Below are 20412 nucleotides of genomic sequence, written 5' to 3'. Positions count from 1 at the left end.
CAAGGAGTGGGAGTGGGCGTGATTCTTTGCACACTCTTTAAGTAAGCCTAAACAAATTGGTTTTAGTCCTTAGGCCTGTATTCATTTGATTCATCTTTATAAGTCTTTGAAAAGAAAAAGCACCAAAAATTAAGGTCAGTCATATTTCTTACACAAGTTAGTATGTTTGCATTTTAAAAATATTTGAGGTCTGTTGAACCGGTTTGCAGGGCAGAAATAGAGACACAGATGTAGAGAACAAACGTGTGGACACCACGTGGGGAAAGTGGCAGGGGCAGTGGTGGTGGGACGAATTGGGAGATTGGAATTGACATGTATACACTAATATGTATAAAATGTATAACTAGTAAGAACCTGCTGTGTAAAAAAATAAATAAAATTCAAAAATCAAAAAAAAAAAAAGAACCTGCTGTACAAAAAACTAAATAAGATAAAATTCAAAAAAAACCCTAATAAAACATTTTTGGGTCTGTGTCATCTAGTGTATCTTTATTTTGTACTTTAAAAGGTAATAGAAGTTCTAAAATTTTAAAGTATATTTTTCTTTTTTCCTTAATAATTGCTAATATCCACAATAGATTTAGGAAACTTAGGATTTTAGCCCTGGAAAATAATTACCACAGAGGAATTGTCTGGTTTGCAAAAGGAAAGGAAGAAGGACTATATGCTTTATCACCTCTAAGATTTGTGAAATCTGTCTACGAATTGCTAAGGAAGTGATCAGCTGGCATCACAGAATTGAAAGTTTAAACATCTATGTTTTGAAACAATCTCAAATATCTGAGTATGTAAATTAACAGCTAACAAAGTGTGTTATGACTATGGAAACAAAATGAAAGCTTAGGAAATTAAAAAGTTTAATGACAGCCATATTTTAATCACCTGTTTGCCTTGTCTCCAACATCTGTTGCTTAGGTATAGGTTCTATGAGCAACACGACCTCAAATATAAACTGATTTGACCTAAAACATACTAAAGTTTTTAAAAATGTCATCAAGAAATGAGCTTTGTCGTATTCTGATGATTAGACTAACCAGAAAAAATTAGCTTTTTCTTAATTTTCTTTAACTTTCTAAGGATGAAGCTGGAGTGTTTGACAGTGCTGTGTATTCAATCTTTAATTTATAGCTGTTCTTAGTAGGCACCCGGCTGCTGTCTTTTTTCAGCTTACACAGATCTCACCCTCCACAAGGCCCAGGAGGCACCATGACCTAAAGGAATGAGCCTGAGATGTAGAGTCAGAAGACTTGGTCTTGAATCCAGTCTCTGTCTCTGGGCCTTAATTTCCTTATGTATGAAATGAGGGATTAGATAACCCTAAATGATCTTGAAACGTATCCCTAAATCTTCAAATGACCTCTACCTTTGAGGTAGTCTGTTCCTCCTCCCCTCCTCGAGGCCTGATTTCTGAGGTATTTATTATTTATAAACCTGCTTAGGAGGCAAATGTGGCTGCCAGTAGTGACTGCAGAGAGAGGTTGTGCCTGCCTCCCTATTCCTTGGGCTTGGAGAAGGACCCCCAAATCACTCTGTACTACATTATGAATATAAGGCAAGTCGTATGTATTTACAAATTCTTTAAAAAAAATTTCTTTAAAAATACAGGTGAAACATTCACAATGGGCCAGAAACCTCATATTGACATTGTAGGCCTTATTTCAATGTCACATAAGGAAAAACTTAGAGGCTCTAAGTTAATAAATGATTAGAAAAACAAAGATTTCCCAGGCATTATCTGGAGAACATTGACTCTGAAAAATTAATAGATGTTATATGAACAGAGTTTGTGACTTGTCAGGGCTTTTAGTATGTTAATGTGTATGTTGGAGTTTTAAAGAGTTTGGGTAATGGAGTATTTCTCAGATTTGTTGGCTTTTGAAAGTCTCCCTCCTCCTCCCTTTATAATATTTCATTGGATCTAAAGAACATGTTATGGGAAATTTTGAAACCAATTGTTAGGTCTGCAAAATTAATTGAATGCCAGACCTGGCATGTAAGCCAAAGGAGAAGAAATTCGATTGTGTTTTCCTTAAAAGAGGAAAATGGAGAATGTTCCTTACATTATTCTAAGCAAAATTGTTCTATATGTTTTCTATTTGGAATTATATTCTTTATGCTTTTACTATTTTAAATGTTTTTGTAGCAGTGACAAGTTTTAGAATTATGCCAACCATTTAATAATTTGTGGAACTTTGAAAGAAGATTTTTAAAAACCACTATATTTCTAAAGTGCTTTCTTTATGAAGCTTTCTACTGTTAGTTCACAGTAAGATTTCAAAAATATTTGATGAATAAATGCTTTGTTAGATCTTAAGTTATTGATATTTATTTGTATATGATTATTATTTTAAGATTAGAGGAATCCTATTTTTTTAGAGAATAACATATATATCTTCACAATATTTATTTTAAATCTGAAGAACTCTAAAGCAGAGCTACTGATCTCTCTAAAGTTTATTAGTTGATGGTAAAAAATCTTCATATGGCTTTTCTATTCAAAATATTCTCAAAGATTTCTGGTGGAAAAAAAAGCAAGTTTATAATTCTTATTTGATGTTCCCTCATGATCAGTTGACATAGCTTTCATTTCATTTCTTAATAGTTTTGTCATTATAACAACAGGGTTTAGTAGCCAAAAAAGAGCTGGCAAAAGCTTTCATTCCGTTGAATTCCCTGCTTTGGTGTAGTAGATTTTCTCATGTAAGTTTCTGGACAGACTAGAACATCCTGTCTCATGATGCTTAGAAAGTTTTTCCCTGTTTTGAATCAAATTTAGTGGTAATGAGAATTCCAGCACTATATGCTTGTTTTACATTTTATAGGTCCCCACTTTCCACTGCCGCCTCCCTCTCTTCCTTTCTTTCCTCCCCACCCCCACCATCTGAAGAGTAGATGGCTGGCTGTCTAAATGTAAAAAATTAAGTCTGGATTGAGACTCTACTACTTTAACAATGTGTATTTTTTCAACCTATTTTTCCTTGATATGTTTTAGCAAAATTACTTTTGCTCTTTATTTGTATATTTCTATTTCATCTTTTCCTTTCACCGCTCTTTTTGAGTTGTCCATTTCCCTAGCAAGTGACAAAGTAAAGTAGCCAGTATTCTGAAAATGACATTTTCCATTTCTATACCACAGTAGGTATAAGCAGTTAATTTGAATGAAGTGCTAATTATTTAAATCTTTCTAAAATTAAACTTCACTTTGAGTGCTTAGTCTTAATGTGTATTAGTTAATAGTCAATATTTATATTCTGACACATATGACTTTGTGCTTCTTAATAATTTTTCTGAACCATTTCTTTCTAAGAAAGTTGAAATAATTACAGTAGCAAGCACTTGATTTTGACATCAATAAATGCTGCATGTTTTGCTACAGCTGAAAATGATAGTGTTTCACTCCTTTTTTAATACTGATGTTGGGTGTGGTCCCTTAAAATAGTTATGAATAATGCTTATTGGTATTTTGCCATAGTTCAGTAGATTCTGTGTAAAAAACTGTTGCTTCTGCTTAACGTGAAGAAATATTTAAATTTAAAATAGATTATTAGTGGACTTATAGTTGTTAAACTACATTTTACCTTAAATGTTAAAAACATCAAATCAGATGGATTGTATAGTAAAGAAGGAAAAGGAGTTAGCTAGTATTTTTAAAGACTTACTCACTGGTACATGTCCCTTAATACAGACAACCCTTTTTCAAAACCATTTTTTAAAGAACATAAAAAGTATGGCCAAATGGTATTAAAATAAGTATATTACTTTGTTGTATATATTGCTATTGTATAGAATACACTGATGTCCAGGGCAAGTTGCTTAACCTGTCTTCTGTTTTCACATCTATAAAATAGTTGTATCTAACTCATAGGGTTGTAGTCAGGATTAAATGACGTAATGTGTGTAAATCACTTAGCAGAGTCTGTCATTTAGTAACTGCTCAATAGTTGTTAGCTATTACTATATAATTATATTTATATTTAAAATTATTTACTAGTTTTGTCAGATTTGAGTGATATATGTGAACAATGATCTGAGGTTATTAGGTTTTATGTAGAAAAGATTGTTGCTGGTTCCTCCACAACAGCTCTTTCAGAGGGTAAATAAATCTGAGTATCTGGATTCCTTTTGCAGCAGTTCTATTAAATATAATATTTAAATGTAAAATTTCAAAATAAAATTTGACGTTTTCTAAACTTTTATATTAAGATTAAAAGAAATTTTTAAAGATTGTGGAGATAGTTAAATATTGTTACTTGTTCCTTGACCAAGAGTCATGTCTTTTGCTCAGTCGTGGTTTATTTATTTATATATTTTTAAATTAAAAAAATTTTTTTATTGAAGTATACTTGATTTACAATGTTGTGTTAGCTTCTGGTGTATAGCAAAGTGATTCAGTTATACATATTGATATATATATCAATATATACATATTCTTTTTCATATTCTTTCCCATTATGGTTTATAACAGGATACTGAATATAGTTCCCTGTGCTATACAGTAGGACCTTATTGTTTATCTGTTTTACATATAGTACTTTGTGTCTGCTAATCCCCAGCTCCTAATTTATTCTTCCCCCTTTCACCTTTGGTAACCATAAGTTTGTTTTCTATGTCTGTGAGTCTGTTTCTGTTTCATAAATAAGTTCATTTGTGTCATATTTTAGATTCCATAAGTGATATCGTATGGTGTTTGTCTTTCTCTTTCTGACTTACTTCACTTAGTATGATAATCTCTAGGCCCATCCATATTGCTGCAAATGGCATTATTTCATTCTTTTTTATGGCTGAGGAGTATTCCATTGTATATACATATACCACATCTTCTTTATCCATTCATCTGTTGATGGACATTTATTTACCTTGCTTCTGTGTCTTGGCTATTGTGAATAGTGCTGCTGTGAACATTGGGGTGCATGTATCTTTTCTAATTATAGTTTTCTCCAGATATATGCCTAGGGGTGGGATTGCTGGATCATATGGCAACCCTATTTTTAGTTTTTTAAGGAACCTCCATACTGTTTTCCATAGTGGCTGCACCAATTTACATTCCTACCAACAGTGTAGGAGGGTTCCCTTTTCTCCACACCCTCTCTAGCATTTGTTATTTGTAGAATTAGTGTTTTATTTTGTGAACTATCCCAGCTGTTTATGGTCCACATGATAATTGCGTAGTGCCATCTAGCCTGGGTGCCAGGTACCAGGACGATAGTTGTTACTCCTCTTTGCTCCTCATTTATCTTCCAAAGAAAATTGATGAAAGAGAAAACCACCAAATCTAATTGACTAAACTTTTGCAGGTCGTCAGTATGTATAGAAAAACATCCTTTTCTTTTCCAGAATATTTTTTTTGTGAAGGCATTGCAAATATTGTACATATATATTCACTTTTATTGTCAGGATTTATTCCTTTTTATTAGGAAGGATTTAAAAGTCTTGATGGGCATAATCCAGCTGCTGCCTGCTCGTGCACATATTTGTTCTATGGGTCTCCTCCTTTTCATTTCAACCCTAGTCATTCATGTTCTTGTTCTGATTACTGTTTACATAGACAGTTGAAATAACCTGATTGATCTTACCTTTATTCTTTTCCCTTTTCTCCTTCACCCTATGGATACTGTTATCACAACAGTCTTCTTTGTTTTGTTTTGTTTTGCGGTACGCGGGCCTCTCACGGGCCCAGCCGCTCCGCGGCACGTGGGATCCTCCCAGACCGGGGCACGAACCCGTGTCCCCTGCATCGGCAGGCAGACTCTGAACCACTGCGCCATCAGGGAAGCCCACACAGCGGTCTTCTTAAAGGGCAAATCTGATAGTCATTCTTCTGTCCAGAAACTATCTGTATGATTTATTGCTAAAGTAATAACAGATTTTGCAGCTGGTCCTAGAAGGTCCCCTTTATAATGACCTCCCTCCCCCAACACACGCATTTCACATTTCAAACCTTTCTCCCCCTGCTTCAGTTTGGGACTTCAGACGAACCATGACAGTTTTCCTAGTACGTTAGTTTTAGAAATCCTCCCAGTCACTGGGGCTTGAATCCTAATTCCGATTCTTGTCCTGTTTCTCCAGGACATATTACCGCTTAGTTCGCTGAAGCCCTATAGAATCAAGTGCCTCTGCTTTATGTTACAGTGATTCTGAATGTGTCTTGTATAATAGAAACATGAGCTTATTAAAGACAGGGACTACGCCTTATCACTTGTATCCATTTTATAGCTCAGATCTGACTGTAAAATTTACCACCATTTATCACAAGTATTGATTCTGCTTAGTATTGTTTATATATTTAATTGAACAAGTCAAGATTGGATTTGAGTCAAAATTAAATTATACCACTGTGCTAACTTTCAGATATTTTTGTTTTTAAGTCTTTTAGTGAATATCAGACTTTATGGAGAAGAAGAAAAGGTAAAGCTTAGGGAAGATGCTTGAAGTCCTTTTCATTGCCCTTTAAATCACATCTAAAGCTATCATCAAAGCAAACTTGATTTAAAATTGGTTGTGGCACATTAGGTTAGGAGCGAATATATACTCACCTTCTCTGCCCGATCCCAGCCCTTTACCTCCTGTTTCTCATCTCCAAAGTCTGCAAGATGCTAAAAGAAGTAAAATTTAACTTATTTTTTAAAATTATAGATTGCTTATCAATGAAAATTAACTTGATGATTTGGACAGCTAACAGTTATGATATATTTGGTATTTATAGCTTTTTCTTTTTCCTTCAGAAAACCATAGGCAAAATTGCAACATGCTTGGAATTACGAAGTGCAGCTTTACAGGTAAATAGGTTCCCCCCCTCCAACTTTTTAATATAAGGAAAAGAAATTATTGTGAACTATTCTGATAAAATATTAGCATTCATGCCAAAAGCAGTATCGTCTCACAAAGGTTTTATAACAGTAAGAATTCATGGGTTAAACTCATATTAAAAGATTTAGTTCATATTATATAAACTGTAAAAATGAAAGATATGACTTCAATTTTTTTTCTGTTATTTTTAGCCTGAATGTTCCAAAAAACACAAAAACAAAAACCAGTTTGGAATTTTTTTTTTTTTTTTTACCCTGAAAGCAAGAAATAGATTCATTTATTTTGGCTACTTTTTGAATATGTCGTCAACCACTTAAAAGACATAGGGTGCAGTGAAATCTTTGTAATAAAAATATGTAATGCGCATGTTTTAAATTCAGTCCACACAGTCCCAAGAAGAATTTAAACTGGAGGATCTGAAGAAGCTAGAACCAAGTAAGTTTTGTTTTATATTTTTTAGTGATACTCCTTTAGAAAAATATTTGAGCTGTTATGGATATTAAGGTTATTTAGCAGAGATGCTGATTTGAGTCATTTCTGTTAATATCTAGTCCTATGTAATTTTTTTGTGCTTTTATAATTCCTATAATATTTATAGTAATTATTCTTTGGTTCACTTTCATTATAGAATATGAAAAATTATTTGATTCTATGTCGTACCTCATCTATCTGTTTTAGCCTTTATTTTGTTTTAATCTCTTTAATAAGACTATAATTAAATTACTTTGGTAAACATTTACAGTAGAGTCTACTGGAGAATATAAAGTTATAGTCATTGATGCTTATTTATACAGCATGTCACTGAAAACTGCAGTCCAGCTGTTTGATCTGCTCTATAAAATATTTCCTTGTTGTCCTCATTTTCCTTCCTGAAAGTTTTTTTGAGGTAAACAATTCCTTCAAATATTTTGGTGGTTAGGTTGCTGCTAGATGAAGCTTTTTTGCTGGTTCAAATGAATGTTCTCTTAGAGGAAATGTTTGAAATATAAGCAAGGGCACAAGTATTGAATATCACCAACAGTCAATTTTAGGACATTTTTATCACCCCATAAAGAAACCCTTTATCCGTTAGCATTCAGTCATTTCCCTCCAGCTTCCCCCAATTCCCAGCCCTAGGCAACCACTAATCTACTTTTTGTCTCTATAAATTTGCCTGTTCTGAACATTTTGTATAAATGGAATCATATAATGTATGGTCTTTTGCAACTGGCTATATATAAGATTATTTTAAGAAAAGCACATTGATGGCTTTAAAAAAAAGATTTCAGCTGCAGTTGGGATGTCTGAGTCGTATAATGTTTCTAAAGAAAATCATAACGTTCACTTTTAAATGATAAGAATAATTTGGATTTGGGATCCTTACCTAGTCACTATTTTCCATTTCTTTTCAGTTTGTTTCCAAATAAAACTTAAGAACCTGTTAGGTATGTAGGGTGACTGTAAAGTTTGTAAACGCTTATACTCAGATGTTTATTATCTCTTTCCATAGACTCGCTCAGTTATTCCTCCTATGGCCTCATAGACTTTCTCGTTGGTAATAACGGTTGCCATTTTTTCGAGTAGCAGCAGTATGCCAAGCACTCAGATAAATCGTCTCAACGGCATTTTGCTTACTGACACTTGCCCGTGATCTTACAGCTTGTAAATGCCAGAACCGGATTTTGACCAGGGTTCTAAGTGATCTCAAAGCCTGCATTCCTACCACTGCACTCTGTTATTAATACTTGGAATGGTGCAGTATTGGCATCAACCCTAAATATCATGGTTCTTCAGGTCAAGTTCCTGAGAGATTTTTGGCCCATATCTTAGTGGAAGATTGGACTAAAATCTGCATTAGTCTTCTACTTTGTTTATTTGTTTTTGTTTTTTTTTAAGATTTGGTGTGGGAATGGAAAGGAAAGAGTATTATTGGGATTCATTTTGTTATAGTTTGAATTTATATAGTGCTTCTCGTTTGGACTTCTCCCTTCCTGGTACTTATTATTTTTTTAGATGATTTTAATTTGCTGTTGCCTCTAAAAGGAACATAAATGTGTATATTGTATCTCAGTAGGATATGCTCTGTAATTAATTTTGAATTTATAAAATCTAGGCACTTGTTATGAGTTAATTATTTTATCAGAATTAAACATTTTCTATAAATTGGTGTTTGACTATATTTCAGATTCAGTGTTCTTAGTCAAGCTGACCTCTGCCTCTTCTAAGAATGTTAAGGAAAGGAAAATTAATGAATGACTGTGTCTTTCAACATGTTAGTCCTAGTTGGTTTATTTTGCTAATGTATTTTTCCTTCAAAGTTTTAAAAATATAATCCTGTCTGAAATTCATACTAAAACTAAGATCTTGAAAGTACTAGTTACTTGATTTTCTTACGTTAATCCTTAGTAGCAGACTACTTCTTACTCAAACTTGGTCCCCCGTGACAACCCCATAAACTGTGAAGTTCCCTTCCATTAATTCATCTTTGAAGGCCCCGAAGAAATCCCACCTTTCTCTGAAAGCTTTCCGTGCTTTCCCTAGCCATAATTAAACTCTACTTCATGTCCTTTCTAGGAGCACTTTTTATAGCCCCCATTGTAGTCTTCCGTGTATTTTTCTCACTTATATTTATTTCTCTCCTCAAGATTGTGAATAGCCTCTGTATTTTCCCCACAGAGCCTCATTCAACGCTCTGCCTATAGTATGAACTCGGCAGATTTTTAGGTTGAATGTCTTCAGGGAATCTTCTCACATAATTAAAAAAATAACCTTTCAGATGGGAAGCACTTGCTCATTTTTGCCTACCACAAAAATGAAAAATGTCAGCCACAAAAGAAGAATACATCTGGGGTGTGTGTCTGTGAGATTTTTAGAGTGTCAGCTTCAGGAGGTTGCAGGGCCTGCTCCATGACAGCAGGCTGAGAATGCTGAGTTCTTACCAGTAGAGGGTGGGCCTGTGTGTGTGATTTCTACTGGATGAGCCAGTTAGTCCCCAATGGTGGTAGACTCCATGCTCATGATAATACCTTCCATGGAATTATAAACTTGCTTCTCTCTTCTCTAAATTCTCCTAAAATATCAATATTAGTGTCAGAAGAAAAATCCTATGTAAAATTTATGTAGAACCCTATTTTAAAAGGACGTTAGAATCCCTGTTATTCCATAGTTGGTGAAAATGGAAACCTATCTTACATTTACAGAAAGGGAGAAAGGAGCTGTTATTTTTCTCCCAAAGTTATTCACACAAATTAAATATCTGATATACTCTATACTTATAAATACAAAATAAAGGAGAGGCTATTACTGCAAAACAGACATTTCCTTTTCAAAGCATTGATGCCTAAGGAAAGAAAATACTGTTTAATTCTTCTATTATAATACAAATTTAAGATATTCTTAATGACTAATATGATTTTCAACTTTCTCACTGATGTTGTTTTGTACATATTTTAAGGTTTGATTTTTCCTTTTTATTATTAAAATGTGATCATTTCTGATATGGATATACATGATCTTTTTTTTTTTTGTCACCCATTCCCTGTTCTCAGTATCTAGCATAATACTGTGTAAGTGATTAATTCAGGGGTCCCCAACCCCTGGGCCGCAGACCAGTATTGATCTGCGGCCTGTGAGGAACCGGGCTTCACAGCAGGACGTGAGTGGCCAGCGGTGAGGGAGCGAGGCTTCATCTGCCGCTTCCCATCGCTCCCCGTCGCTCCCCATCGCTCGCATTACCACCTGAACCATCCCCCCTCCCTCACCCACGGTCTGTGGAAAAATTGTCTTCCATGAAACCGGTCCCTGATGCCAAAAAGGTTGGGGACTGATGAATTAATTGATATTTGAGTTGAATGAATAGCTTACAAGGAGCATTCATGCACCAAGTTTAGAGAGGATAGTCTTATAATTTTAAAAATAGTCCTTCTTAGTGAGATCTGAAACAATAGGATTCTAGTCAGCCAGATAGGGAAAACTATGGAGAAATAAATTACCATATAATAATGTAGACATATACTTTTATGGTACTTTAAATGTTCCCATGCAATGTCATATACTGTGTTATTTAATTTAATTTTCTCAGCAGTCTGGGAAGGATAGAACTGGGGAAACGGAGATTCAGAGTAGTTATGTGAATGCTCAAGTCATTAACATCCTTGTAGGGCTAAGATCTGATTTCAGAGCTTTTGCTACTTCCCCCTTGCTTATCAGACTTTAGCTCTACAGTCCATTCTACTCCTTGAACAAGCTCCTGCCCCAGAGCCTTTGTTGTTGCTCTAGCTTGTTCTCTAATTCTTGGAGAGCCCTTGCCCCAGAGCTGCTTGTGGACATTTCCTCTCATCCAGCTCATGGCTCAAATGTCTTCTAGTAATTCAGGTTTGAGAGGCCTGCCCTGTTCACCTCAGCTGAAGTTATCCCTCTATTCCATGTACACAAGCATCCTCTGTGTCCTTCATTACACTAATTGCAGTCTTAACATTATCTTGTTTATTTGTTGCCTTATTATTGTCTGCTTTTCCTGACTAGGGTCTAAGATCCACATATGAGGGCAAGAACCCTCTGTCTCTATCACTGCCATATCTTTAGCACTCAGTGCACGTTTGTTGAGGATAAGAAAAAGAGAGGAAGAATGAGGGTAAGAGTTGGAGAGGGAGCGAGAATAAGAATGAGTGAGAATCTAGACCCAAGTCTCAGACTTCTCTCCCCGAAGGGCTTAGTAGGAGTGCATATGTTAGAAGAAGTCTGATAAACACATCCAACTCCGATTGGAGTAAGGCATATAATTGCAACCTGTACACAGGGATTTCCTTTTTGGGGATGACAACATCCATACCTATTTTAGCTCTCAACTGCAGGACTCCAAACTTAGAGAGACTGAATAAGTTGAGTATAAAATCATAGAAATATTTTGGGTTGCCCAATTAATGCTATTACTTCACCTTCATATAGTTGCAGGGAGTTACTGGGAATCCATAAGACCAGATATGAAGCACTAAGTTACATATAGCACCTCTCTTTAAGTTTACATGCCAGGATATAGTCATTGACCACAACCATAATACAGGAGGTGGTACCATGTTGTTTGAAGACTTCTCTTGAGGATAAATCCCTCTTTGTGTTTGTGTGTGTGTGTATGTAAGAATATATGCACATATATGTATGTATATATTACACATTTGTAATAAACTATGGTAAAATACGTATGAGAATTATAACCTCACTACTATAAACTTTACCAGTTTTATGGAGTTGAGGGGAAGTTTCATCAGGACATAGAATAAGATATGCTCATGTCCCTCTCATTGGTCATCTTTGACACCAATCTTTTAATTTAAATACTCCAGGGAGGAGTTACTCTCTTCTCTGGTGCCCCATGTCTCACCTAGGACTTTGTACATAGAACTATTTTGGGGTTCATTTTCCATAAGGACTCTGAGACTCTAGAAGTAACTCTCCTTGGAGGTCTAACAATACTCTGAAATTACTGGTACTTGGAGTACGGATATTTTCATTTTGCTAAGATAGTCAATGGTTTATGGCTCTGGATGATGATAAGATTGGGAATTTTTAAAAAAGTATTAATAGGCATAGTAAAATTGACTAAAAATCAGTCATTGACAATAAAATTGTTTATTTTGATTCATGAGATAATTCATACGTCTTTCTCTTTTTATTCTAGTCCTAAAGAATATTCTTACATATAATAAAGAATTCCCATTTGATGTTCAGCCTGTCCCCTTAAGGTAAAATAAATAAGCACCAATATTTGTCTTCTTATTCTATCATCTTATTTTATACCTGTTTTTCAGAGATTCTGGATGTTTTATATCAATGTTGGTATACTGATATCATTAGTAGTAACATTAACATTTTATGTCAGCATTTTTTATATCAACATCTTACCTAGGAAATGAGTAGCTATGAGGCTTCTCTAGTATATTTAGTTTTGTAGCTCACTCTTTTCTCTGTCCTTTTGCATGTAGAAGAATTTTAGCACCTGGTGAAGAAGAGAATTTGGAATTTGAAGAAGATGAAGAAGAGGGTGGTGCTGGAGCAGGGTCTCCTGATGCCTTTCCTGCTAGAGTTCCCGGTGAGTATCACTTGTTAAAAATATACATTACTTAACTCAATACAAGGTCAAGGTGTTTGGAACTTATTTTGGTATTTGCTAGTAGAGAGTAAAACCTCTCCAGGGTTCATGCCAATCTTAAGCAAATGGTCGTGTTTTGGGCAGTAGCTGTTTTATAAGTATAGTCTGAAAGTATCTTACTATCTGTTTTGGGGTTCAAAAGACCACCTTTGCGTTTGGAGATTCAGTAGGAGGACTCACAGGACTCAGCATGTGATTGTACTCACAGCTGTGATTTATTCCAGAGAAAGAATACAAAAACAAAGTCAGCAAAGGGAAAAGGTGCATGAGCAAAGTCTGGAGGAAACCAGGTGCAAGCTTCCAAGAGTCCTTTTGCAGTGGAGTCACATAGCTTGTGCTTGATTCCTCTAGTGACAGATTGTAATGACACACGTGAAGTGTCCACTAGGGAAGCAGGATGCACATTAGAGACTCCATGCCCAGAGCTGTTACTGGCAGCTGATCACATAGACACCCTCTGCCTAGCACTGACCAAAATTCCAGACTCCTAGAAGGAAAGCAGATAATTCAGCATAAACCATGTTGTTTGTAAAAATAACTTAGGCACAGTGACTATTCTTATCAGGGGATAGTAGGAACCCTCCCAAAATCCAGATTCCCAGACTCTAGTCAGGGGTCTACCTTGTACTCAGGCCTTTCTAAGAGTAACAATCTCAGACCTGCTATGTTAACTCTTTTCTGTACACTTTTGTAAGTACTTCTTTAATTAATCAAATTGTGGTCATTAAAACTGGACCCAGGGGCTCTCCTGGTGGCGCAGTGGTTGAGAATCCGCCTGCCACTGCAGGGGACACGGGTTCGAGCCCTGGTCTGGGAAGATCCCACATGCCGCGGAGCAACTGGGCCCATGAGCCACAACTACTGAGCCTGCGCGTCTGGAACCTGTGCTCCGCAACAAGAGAGGCCGCGATAGTGAGAGGCCCGCACACCACGATGAAGAGTGGCCCCCGCTCGCCGCAACTAGAGAAAGCCCTTGCACAGAAACAAAGACCCAACACAGCCAAAAATAAATAAATAAATTTATTTAAAAAAAAAAAAAAACTGGACCCAGGGAGAATGAATACAAAGCAAATGCCCTTTTCTTCCCATCTTGTTTTAGGAAAGCAAATAACGTATGGCAAGGCTTTTTTGTTTACAGAAGATCTTCCCTCTCTGTCAGTAACCTAGGCAGCCACCCTGGATAAATTTCTTGCCTCTCCCAATTACTGTTTTACTCTGTTCTGTTCTTATACAGGACACAGTTTTCATTTCTGGTAAACTATAATAGTTCACTTTAGTGTACTATGCTGATATATTGTGATGTATTTTAAAATAGACGCCAGAAGCTTTAAAATACAGCTAGATACAATTTATGTATTATCCTGATAACTTTCTTGGTAATAAAAGTACAGGCAGACTTTGGAGATGCTGCAGGTTTGGTTCCAGACCACCGCAATAAAGTGAGTATTGCAAGAAAGCAAGTCACACAGATGTATTGGTTTCCCAGTACATATAAAAGTTACGTGTACACTGTATAGTCTGTTAAGTGTGTGATAGCATTATGTCTAAAAAAACAAGGTACATACTTTAATTAAAAAAATACTTTATTGCTGGGACTTCCTTGGTGGTCCAGTGGTTAAGAAACTGCCTTCCAGCGCAGGGGACTCGGGTTCGATCCCTGGTCAGGGAACTAAGATCCCACATGCCGTGGGGCAGCTAAGCCCACGCGCTGCAACTACTGAGCCCATGTGCCACAACTAGAGAGCTCATGTGCTGCAACTACATAGCCCACACGCTCTGGAGCCCACACACTGCAACTACTGAGCCTGCACGCTCTGGAAACCACGCTTCACAACTAGAGAGGAGCCCGTGTGCCACAGCCAAGACCCAACACAGCCAGAAATAAATAAATAAACAAATATTAAAAAAAGAAAAAAACTTTATTGTTAAAAAAATGCTAGCCCTCATCTGAACCTTCAGCTAGTTGTAACCTTCTTGCTGGTGGAGAGTTTTGTCTAACGTTGGCTCTGACTGATCAGGGTGGTGGTCGCAGAAGGTTGGGGCAGCTGTGGCACCTTCTTAAAATCAGAGCACAGTGAAGTTTGCCACCGAGGTTGACTCTTCCTTTCACAGTTTCTCTCTAGCATGCAGTGCTATTTAATGGCACTTCATCCATAGTAGAACTTCTCTCAAAATTGGAGTCAAGTCTCTCAAACCTTGCCACTGTCTATCAACTAAGTCTATGTAATGGTCTAAATTTTTTGTTGCCATTTTAACAATCTTCACAGCATCTTCACCAGGAGTAGATTCCATCTCAAGAAACCACTTTCTTTGCTCATCTGTACGAAGCAATTCCTCATCTGTTAAAGTTTTATGAGATGGCAGCAATTCAGTCACATCTTCCGGCTCCACTTCTAATTCTAGTTCTCTTGCTATTTCCACCACATCTGTGGTTCCAATGGTAACATCAAAGATCACTGATCACAGATCACTGTAACAATAATGAAAAAGTTTGAAATATTGCAAGAATTATCCAAATGTGACAAAAGAGACACAAAGTGAACAAATGCTGTCAGAAAAATGGCGCCAGTAGACTGGCTTGCTTGCTTGACACAGGGTTACCACAGATGTTCCATTTGTAAAAAATGAGATATCTGTGAAGTGCAATAAAGTACTACAGTAATAATAGTGATATTCCAGTGTTTATAATGCCCCTTGGGGAGGAGGCATTATGGAGTTGGAGCAACATAGACTTGAACCAACAGACACTGGGCTTGAGTCTAATCTCTGTCCATTACTAGTTGCACCTATTCTTAAACCAGTTTAACCTCAATTTCTTTATTTATAAAATGGGATGATAATCATGCCTACTCATAAGGTTCCTGTGAAGACTAAACAAGGTACAGCTTATAAAGCTTTTAGCACAGTACCTGTCACATGCTGAATATTAGTGAGGTGATTATTCTCATCATCATCATCTTTCAATGGAGATAACAATACCTACACTATAGGATTATTGGGACAATTACTGTAGATGGTAGCTCTTATTGTTAATAATGTTTCTTTGGTATAGGGCATTATTCCTAATGTACCTTGCTTTATGAAAAGAGAGATGTATTTTTCTTGTTTTTGTCATATATGTAGGAAATTTCAAAATTGCTGAGATGGTGAGAGAAATTATCTCGCTGTTTTACTAACTGAATAGTTGTTATTCCCTTTGCAAACCACATATTATCATTGCCGTAGCTTCCAGTACTATAAATTTCTATCTGACTTGGTTGTTTGCTCACTTGCTGTACTTCTGTAGCAAACAAGATCTTTAAAGCAGATGATGTAAGCCATGAAACATACAGATCAAGGTTTTTATGAGGTTCAGGTTGCTGAGTTGAAAAGAAACTTCTTCCATAAATTAAATCCATTTGCTATGTAAGAGTAAGCCCAAACTGAATAGATTTTTGTAAACTGATATAGCATTGTGATATTTCATTTCAGAGGTACAGAAGGCTTACTGAACCCTTCTATTCTCTGAATTTCTTTTTTGAACGAGTACATGTAGTTTAATTAGCTGTTTTTAGTTTGGGGTCATTATTGTCCACGACCTATAGGTGTCATTAAAAAATGACTCGTAAAATTGTATTCATTGACATCATCAAAATAACAAGATGACATTTAACCTTTAACTTAACTGTAAAGCAGGAAACGTTTTATTTCCCTTGTTATTCTGAGAGAATCCAAGATTTTAGTTATGCCTAGGCTGTGTTTGCATTTGGTGGCAAGATAGTTCTGGGAATTGTTGTGACTTTTAATTTATTATCTTTGTTTTTATATAAGTTACTGAATTGTAAGTTTGTTGTGACTTTTTTTGAAAGTCACGTTTATTGAGGTGTCACTTACATATACAACATTCACCCTTTTTAGTGTGCAGGTTTATGCGTGCTGACAAACGCCTACAGGTCTGTAACCAGCACCACTGTGGGGCTGATGAGGAATAAGGTATGGTGTGCAGATGTGGTAGGACCCAGAATCGTTTTTTCCCATTTAAAACCGAAAGCGCCTTTTTAGCCAGCCTTTAATGGGGGGAGGGGGAGAGGTAGATATTATCTTACCTTTTTTGATATTAATCTTTTTCCTCTTCAAAATTTAAAAAACTCATACGGCAAACATCATAAATTTTTGTTAAATAATTGGATTAAGCCAAAGTAGGATTTAATTCTTCTAAAGATAGGCTTGGTAGATTTCATTTAAATCAAGGATATAAATTTATAACGTGTTTTTTATGGCCTAAAAATGTATTGACATTGCTGAATATAAAGCTCTTAAAATCATAAGCCCAAGAAATATGAATAAAAAAATAGCCAAGACACAATTTTCAAGATTTAAAAAAACATTTTTTTACTGAATGACGTGATTAAATTCAAACATAGGCTTAGCAGGTTCAAAATTATACAAATGTGTTGGTGTTTTGAGCTCTTATATAGGCTTAAATATGCATAAAACATGTTTATTTTTGAAACTGAAAATAAAGAATGAAATTTACCTCTTCAGCGTGAAACCTGTGCTTGGGTTTTCCTGCACAAGTACTCAATTCTGAGTTGAACTTGAGAAATAAGCAAACATGAATTTCATTTTCAGCTGAAATGAAGTTTTTTCTTGCTCACACATATAAGAAGTTGAAAATTGCAGCAAAATGTTCATTGCTTTCCTATGACTATCAGGGCATCCTTCCTTCACGGAAATCCAGAGCATGCCTAGGAGCACAGCGGTGAATCTCATCTCAAGGGTACGGTTAGACCACAGCTCGCCAAGTTCTTTTTCTTCTCCCAAAGTCTCAAGTTCTCAGGCTGTGCAGAGGAATCAGAGAAAGTGTTCCTCATCCAGGCATTTATTAGTATGTAAAGGGAAGGAAAATACTCTTTGATTTTGTTCTCTTGTTCTCCAGGCTGGTTTTTAATAAGATGTAAGACTTATTTATATTTTTTCTCTCTCTCAAGCCCAAGCAGTCGTGGAAATATTTCAGGATTTCCTTTTAAAGTTAATTCTTTTTCTTTTAAATCCAAGAATCCTGTCACTTGAAGTTAAAGGGTTTTCTTCAGAGCTTTGCAGAGACTGGTTCATATGAAATGTCTGTTAAGTATGCTACCTCCTGCAGCCCTCATCTTCAAAGCACCCGGCAACATCTGGCCTCCTCTTTCTTGAAAGTACTCTGGCAATTCAACCTTGCAACTCAGACACCTGTGGGGAACTCTCCCTTGCTTGCTGTAGGGAATGATGGATTGCCCTTTTTAACCTAGCATTTCTACATGAAGCACATGCCCACTGACTCCTAGACTTTGTGGATGTGTGTTTATTAATTTTTTTTCCAAAATGTGATAGTGACACTGATATACTCTTTATGTACGCAAACAACTTCAATCAGCTATAATTTTAATTTCATAGACCTAGATACAATATTATTTAAATGATAATGGCCCCTAAGATTTTTTTCAAACTTTTAAAGCAGTTTTAAACACGAACAAACATCTTAACAGTTTTTCAAACTCTTTTTCGTGAAAGCTTAGAGGAACCCATTTTCCTCAACTGCTAGACAATAAATTACTTACTAGGAGAACTTGTATGTGTATTTTAATGTTTTACCACAATTTCTACCTCCAAATTGAACTCAGTATTTCAAAACAAATAAATGGTCCCTCCATAACTTTTTATCTACCCGCAATGTCAGTTGCAAAGATTATCTATTGCCAGAATTTGAAGACACATTTAATATGTTACCTATCTACCAAATACTGTGGCTGGTTTGAACAATATCATTATCTTAAATCGTGTTTAAAATTATCCCAGAATAACTAAAGTATTTTTCTTGAAAGAAAAAAAAATGCTACTTAAATGCAAAGTATTATCATGTATGTCCTTTTTTTTTTTAATCATGCTTTAGCAGCACAAAGAAATGTGCACTTAAAAAATATTGGATGACAGGGATTTCCCTGGTGGTCCAGTGGGTAAGACTCCGTGCTCCCAATGCAGGGGGCCTGGGTTTGATCCCTGGTTGGGGAACTAGATCGTGCATGCATGCTGCAACTAAGAGTTTGCATGCCGCAACTAGGAAACCCGTATGCTGCAACTAAGAAGCCCACATGCCACAACTGAGACCCGGTACAGCCTAAATAAATTAATTAATTAAAAAAAAGAAAGAAATTTGGATGACAGAGAATCTGTGTCAATAGTACTAGATCTGTGAGTTTAGTTACAAGTATTACAAATTTAAAGCAATGAAAACTAACAAGATTATATGTATTATCACATATATATGATATTGCTTAGTCTACATTTTGGACACCTGACTGAACTCTGCTGTAAGTGTGGATAAAAAATTAATATACTCCTTGTTAGTGATGTTTAATTTCCGAAGCACTAAGGCAAAATAAGGACCAACTCACCTCTTATTTTAGAACCAACACCCGTGGGAACATCTGTACAATATCACATAAAACGTCAAGCAAATAAAGTTACTTAATAAGCAAACTCAAATCACAGGGTTTTCAAAAGAGATAATTCTCAGTAATTATCCAAAAAGTCATTGCCTCTTTAGGAGTCTTGTCTAGGTGATGATATACTACTGTTTTGGAACAAAGACCATCATGCCATTTTTCATTATAGACCAGGAAGAAAAATCATGTGAGGACAGGGTCTTAAAGGATTTCATTGACTTCAGTTTCCATGTAACCTCTGTTTTCTTCTGTGGACTTAACACGCAGACTCCTGGTCTCTGGGCTGGCGGTCCATTCCTAGTCTGGTTCTCCGAAATCTCTCTCTTCCAGAGTGTCTTGGCCCCATTACAGAGAACCAACCAGTCCACGTGAGGAGATCCTCCTTACGGTAGGTTCTGCAGTGTTATCAGCTTCCCTTGGAACAGAGGAGTTGTAGGTGAAGGACGAGGACTGCAGCTGCTCCTCTGCTTCTGCCCCTAGGTTCTTCAGAACCATTTTTTTTTAGATACCATATATATGTGTTAGCATATGGTATTTGTTTTTCTCTTTCTGACTTACTTCACTCTGTATGACAGACTCTAGGTCCATCCACCTCACTACAAATAACTCAATTTCATTTCTTTTTATGGCTGAGTAATATTCCATTGTATATATGTGCCACATCTTCTTTATCCATTCATCCGATGATGGACATTAGGTTGCTTCCATCTCCTGGCTATTGTAAATAGAGCTGCAGTGAACATTTTGGTACATGACTCTTTTTGAATTATGGTTTTCTCAGGGTATATGCCCAGTAGTGTGATTGCTGGGTCGTATGGTAGTTCTATTTTTAGTTTTTTAAGGAATCTCCATACTGTTCTCCATAGTGGCTGTATCAATTTACATTCCCACCAACAGTGTAAGAAGGTTCCCTTTACTCTGTTTATTTTAAATGGCTATTAGAACCTCAAAATATTAGCACCTTGTCAATGGTTGTGATTTGTAGTTAAGTGATGTTTTTTATGTTTGTGGAGC

General features: G+C 36.0%; 1 protein-coding gene across 1 annotated transcript in view; it reads left to right on the top strand.

Moving 5' to 3' along the window:
• The window catches only part of AIDA (axin interactor, dorsalization associated), a 43738-nt gene that overhangs the window by 8938 nt on the left and 14388 nt on the right, over positions 1-20412 (top strand). Inside the window, exons 3-6 of the mRNA XM_030868364.3 lie at positions 6723-6776; positions 7188-7242; positions 12464-12527; positions 12768-12874. Coding sequence (XP_030724224.1) covers positions 6723-6776; positions 7188-7242; positions 12464-12527; positions 12768-12874 — 280 coding nt within the window. The remainder of the gene's footprint in view (positions 1-6722; positions 6777-7187; positions 7243-12463; positions 12528-12767; positions 12875-20412) is intronic.

The sequence above is a fragment of the Globicephala melas genome, chromosome 1 (assembly GCF_963455315.2).
Source record: "Globicephala melas chromosome 1, mGloMel1.2, whole genome shotgun sequence".
In the NCBI taxonomy this organism is placed as follows: Eukaryota; Metazoa; Chordata; class Mammalia; order Artiodactyla; family Delphinidae; genus Globicephala; species Globicephala melas.
This window is presented reverse-complemented; position numbering and strand designations above follow the sequence as displayed.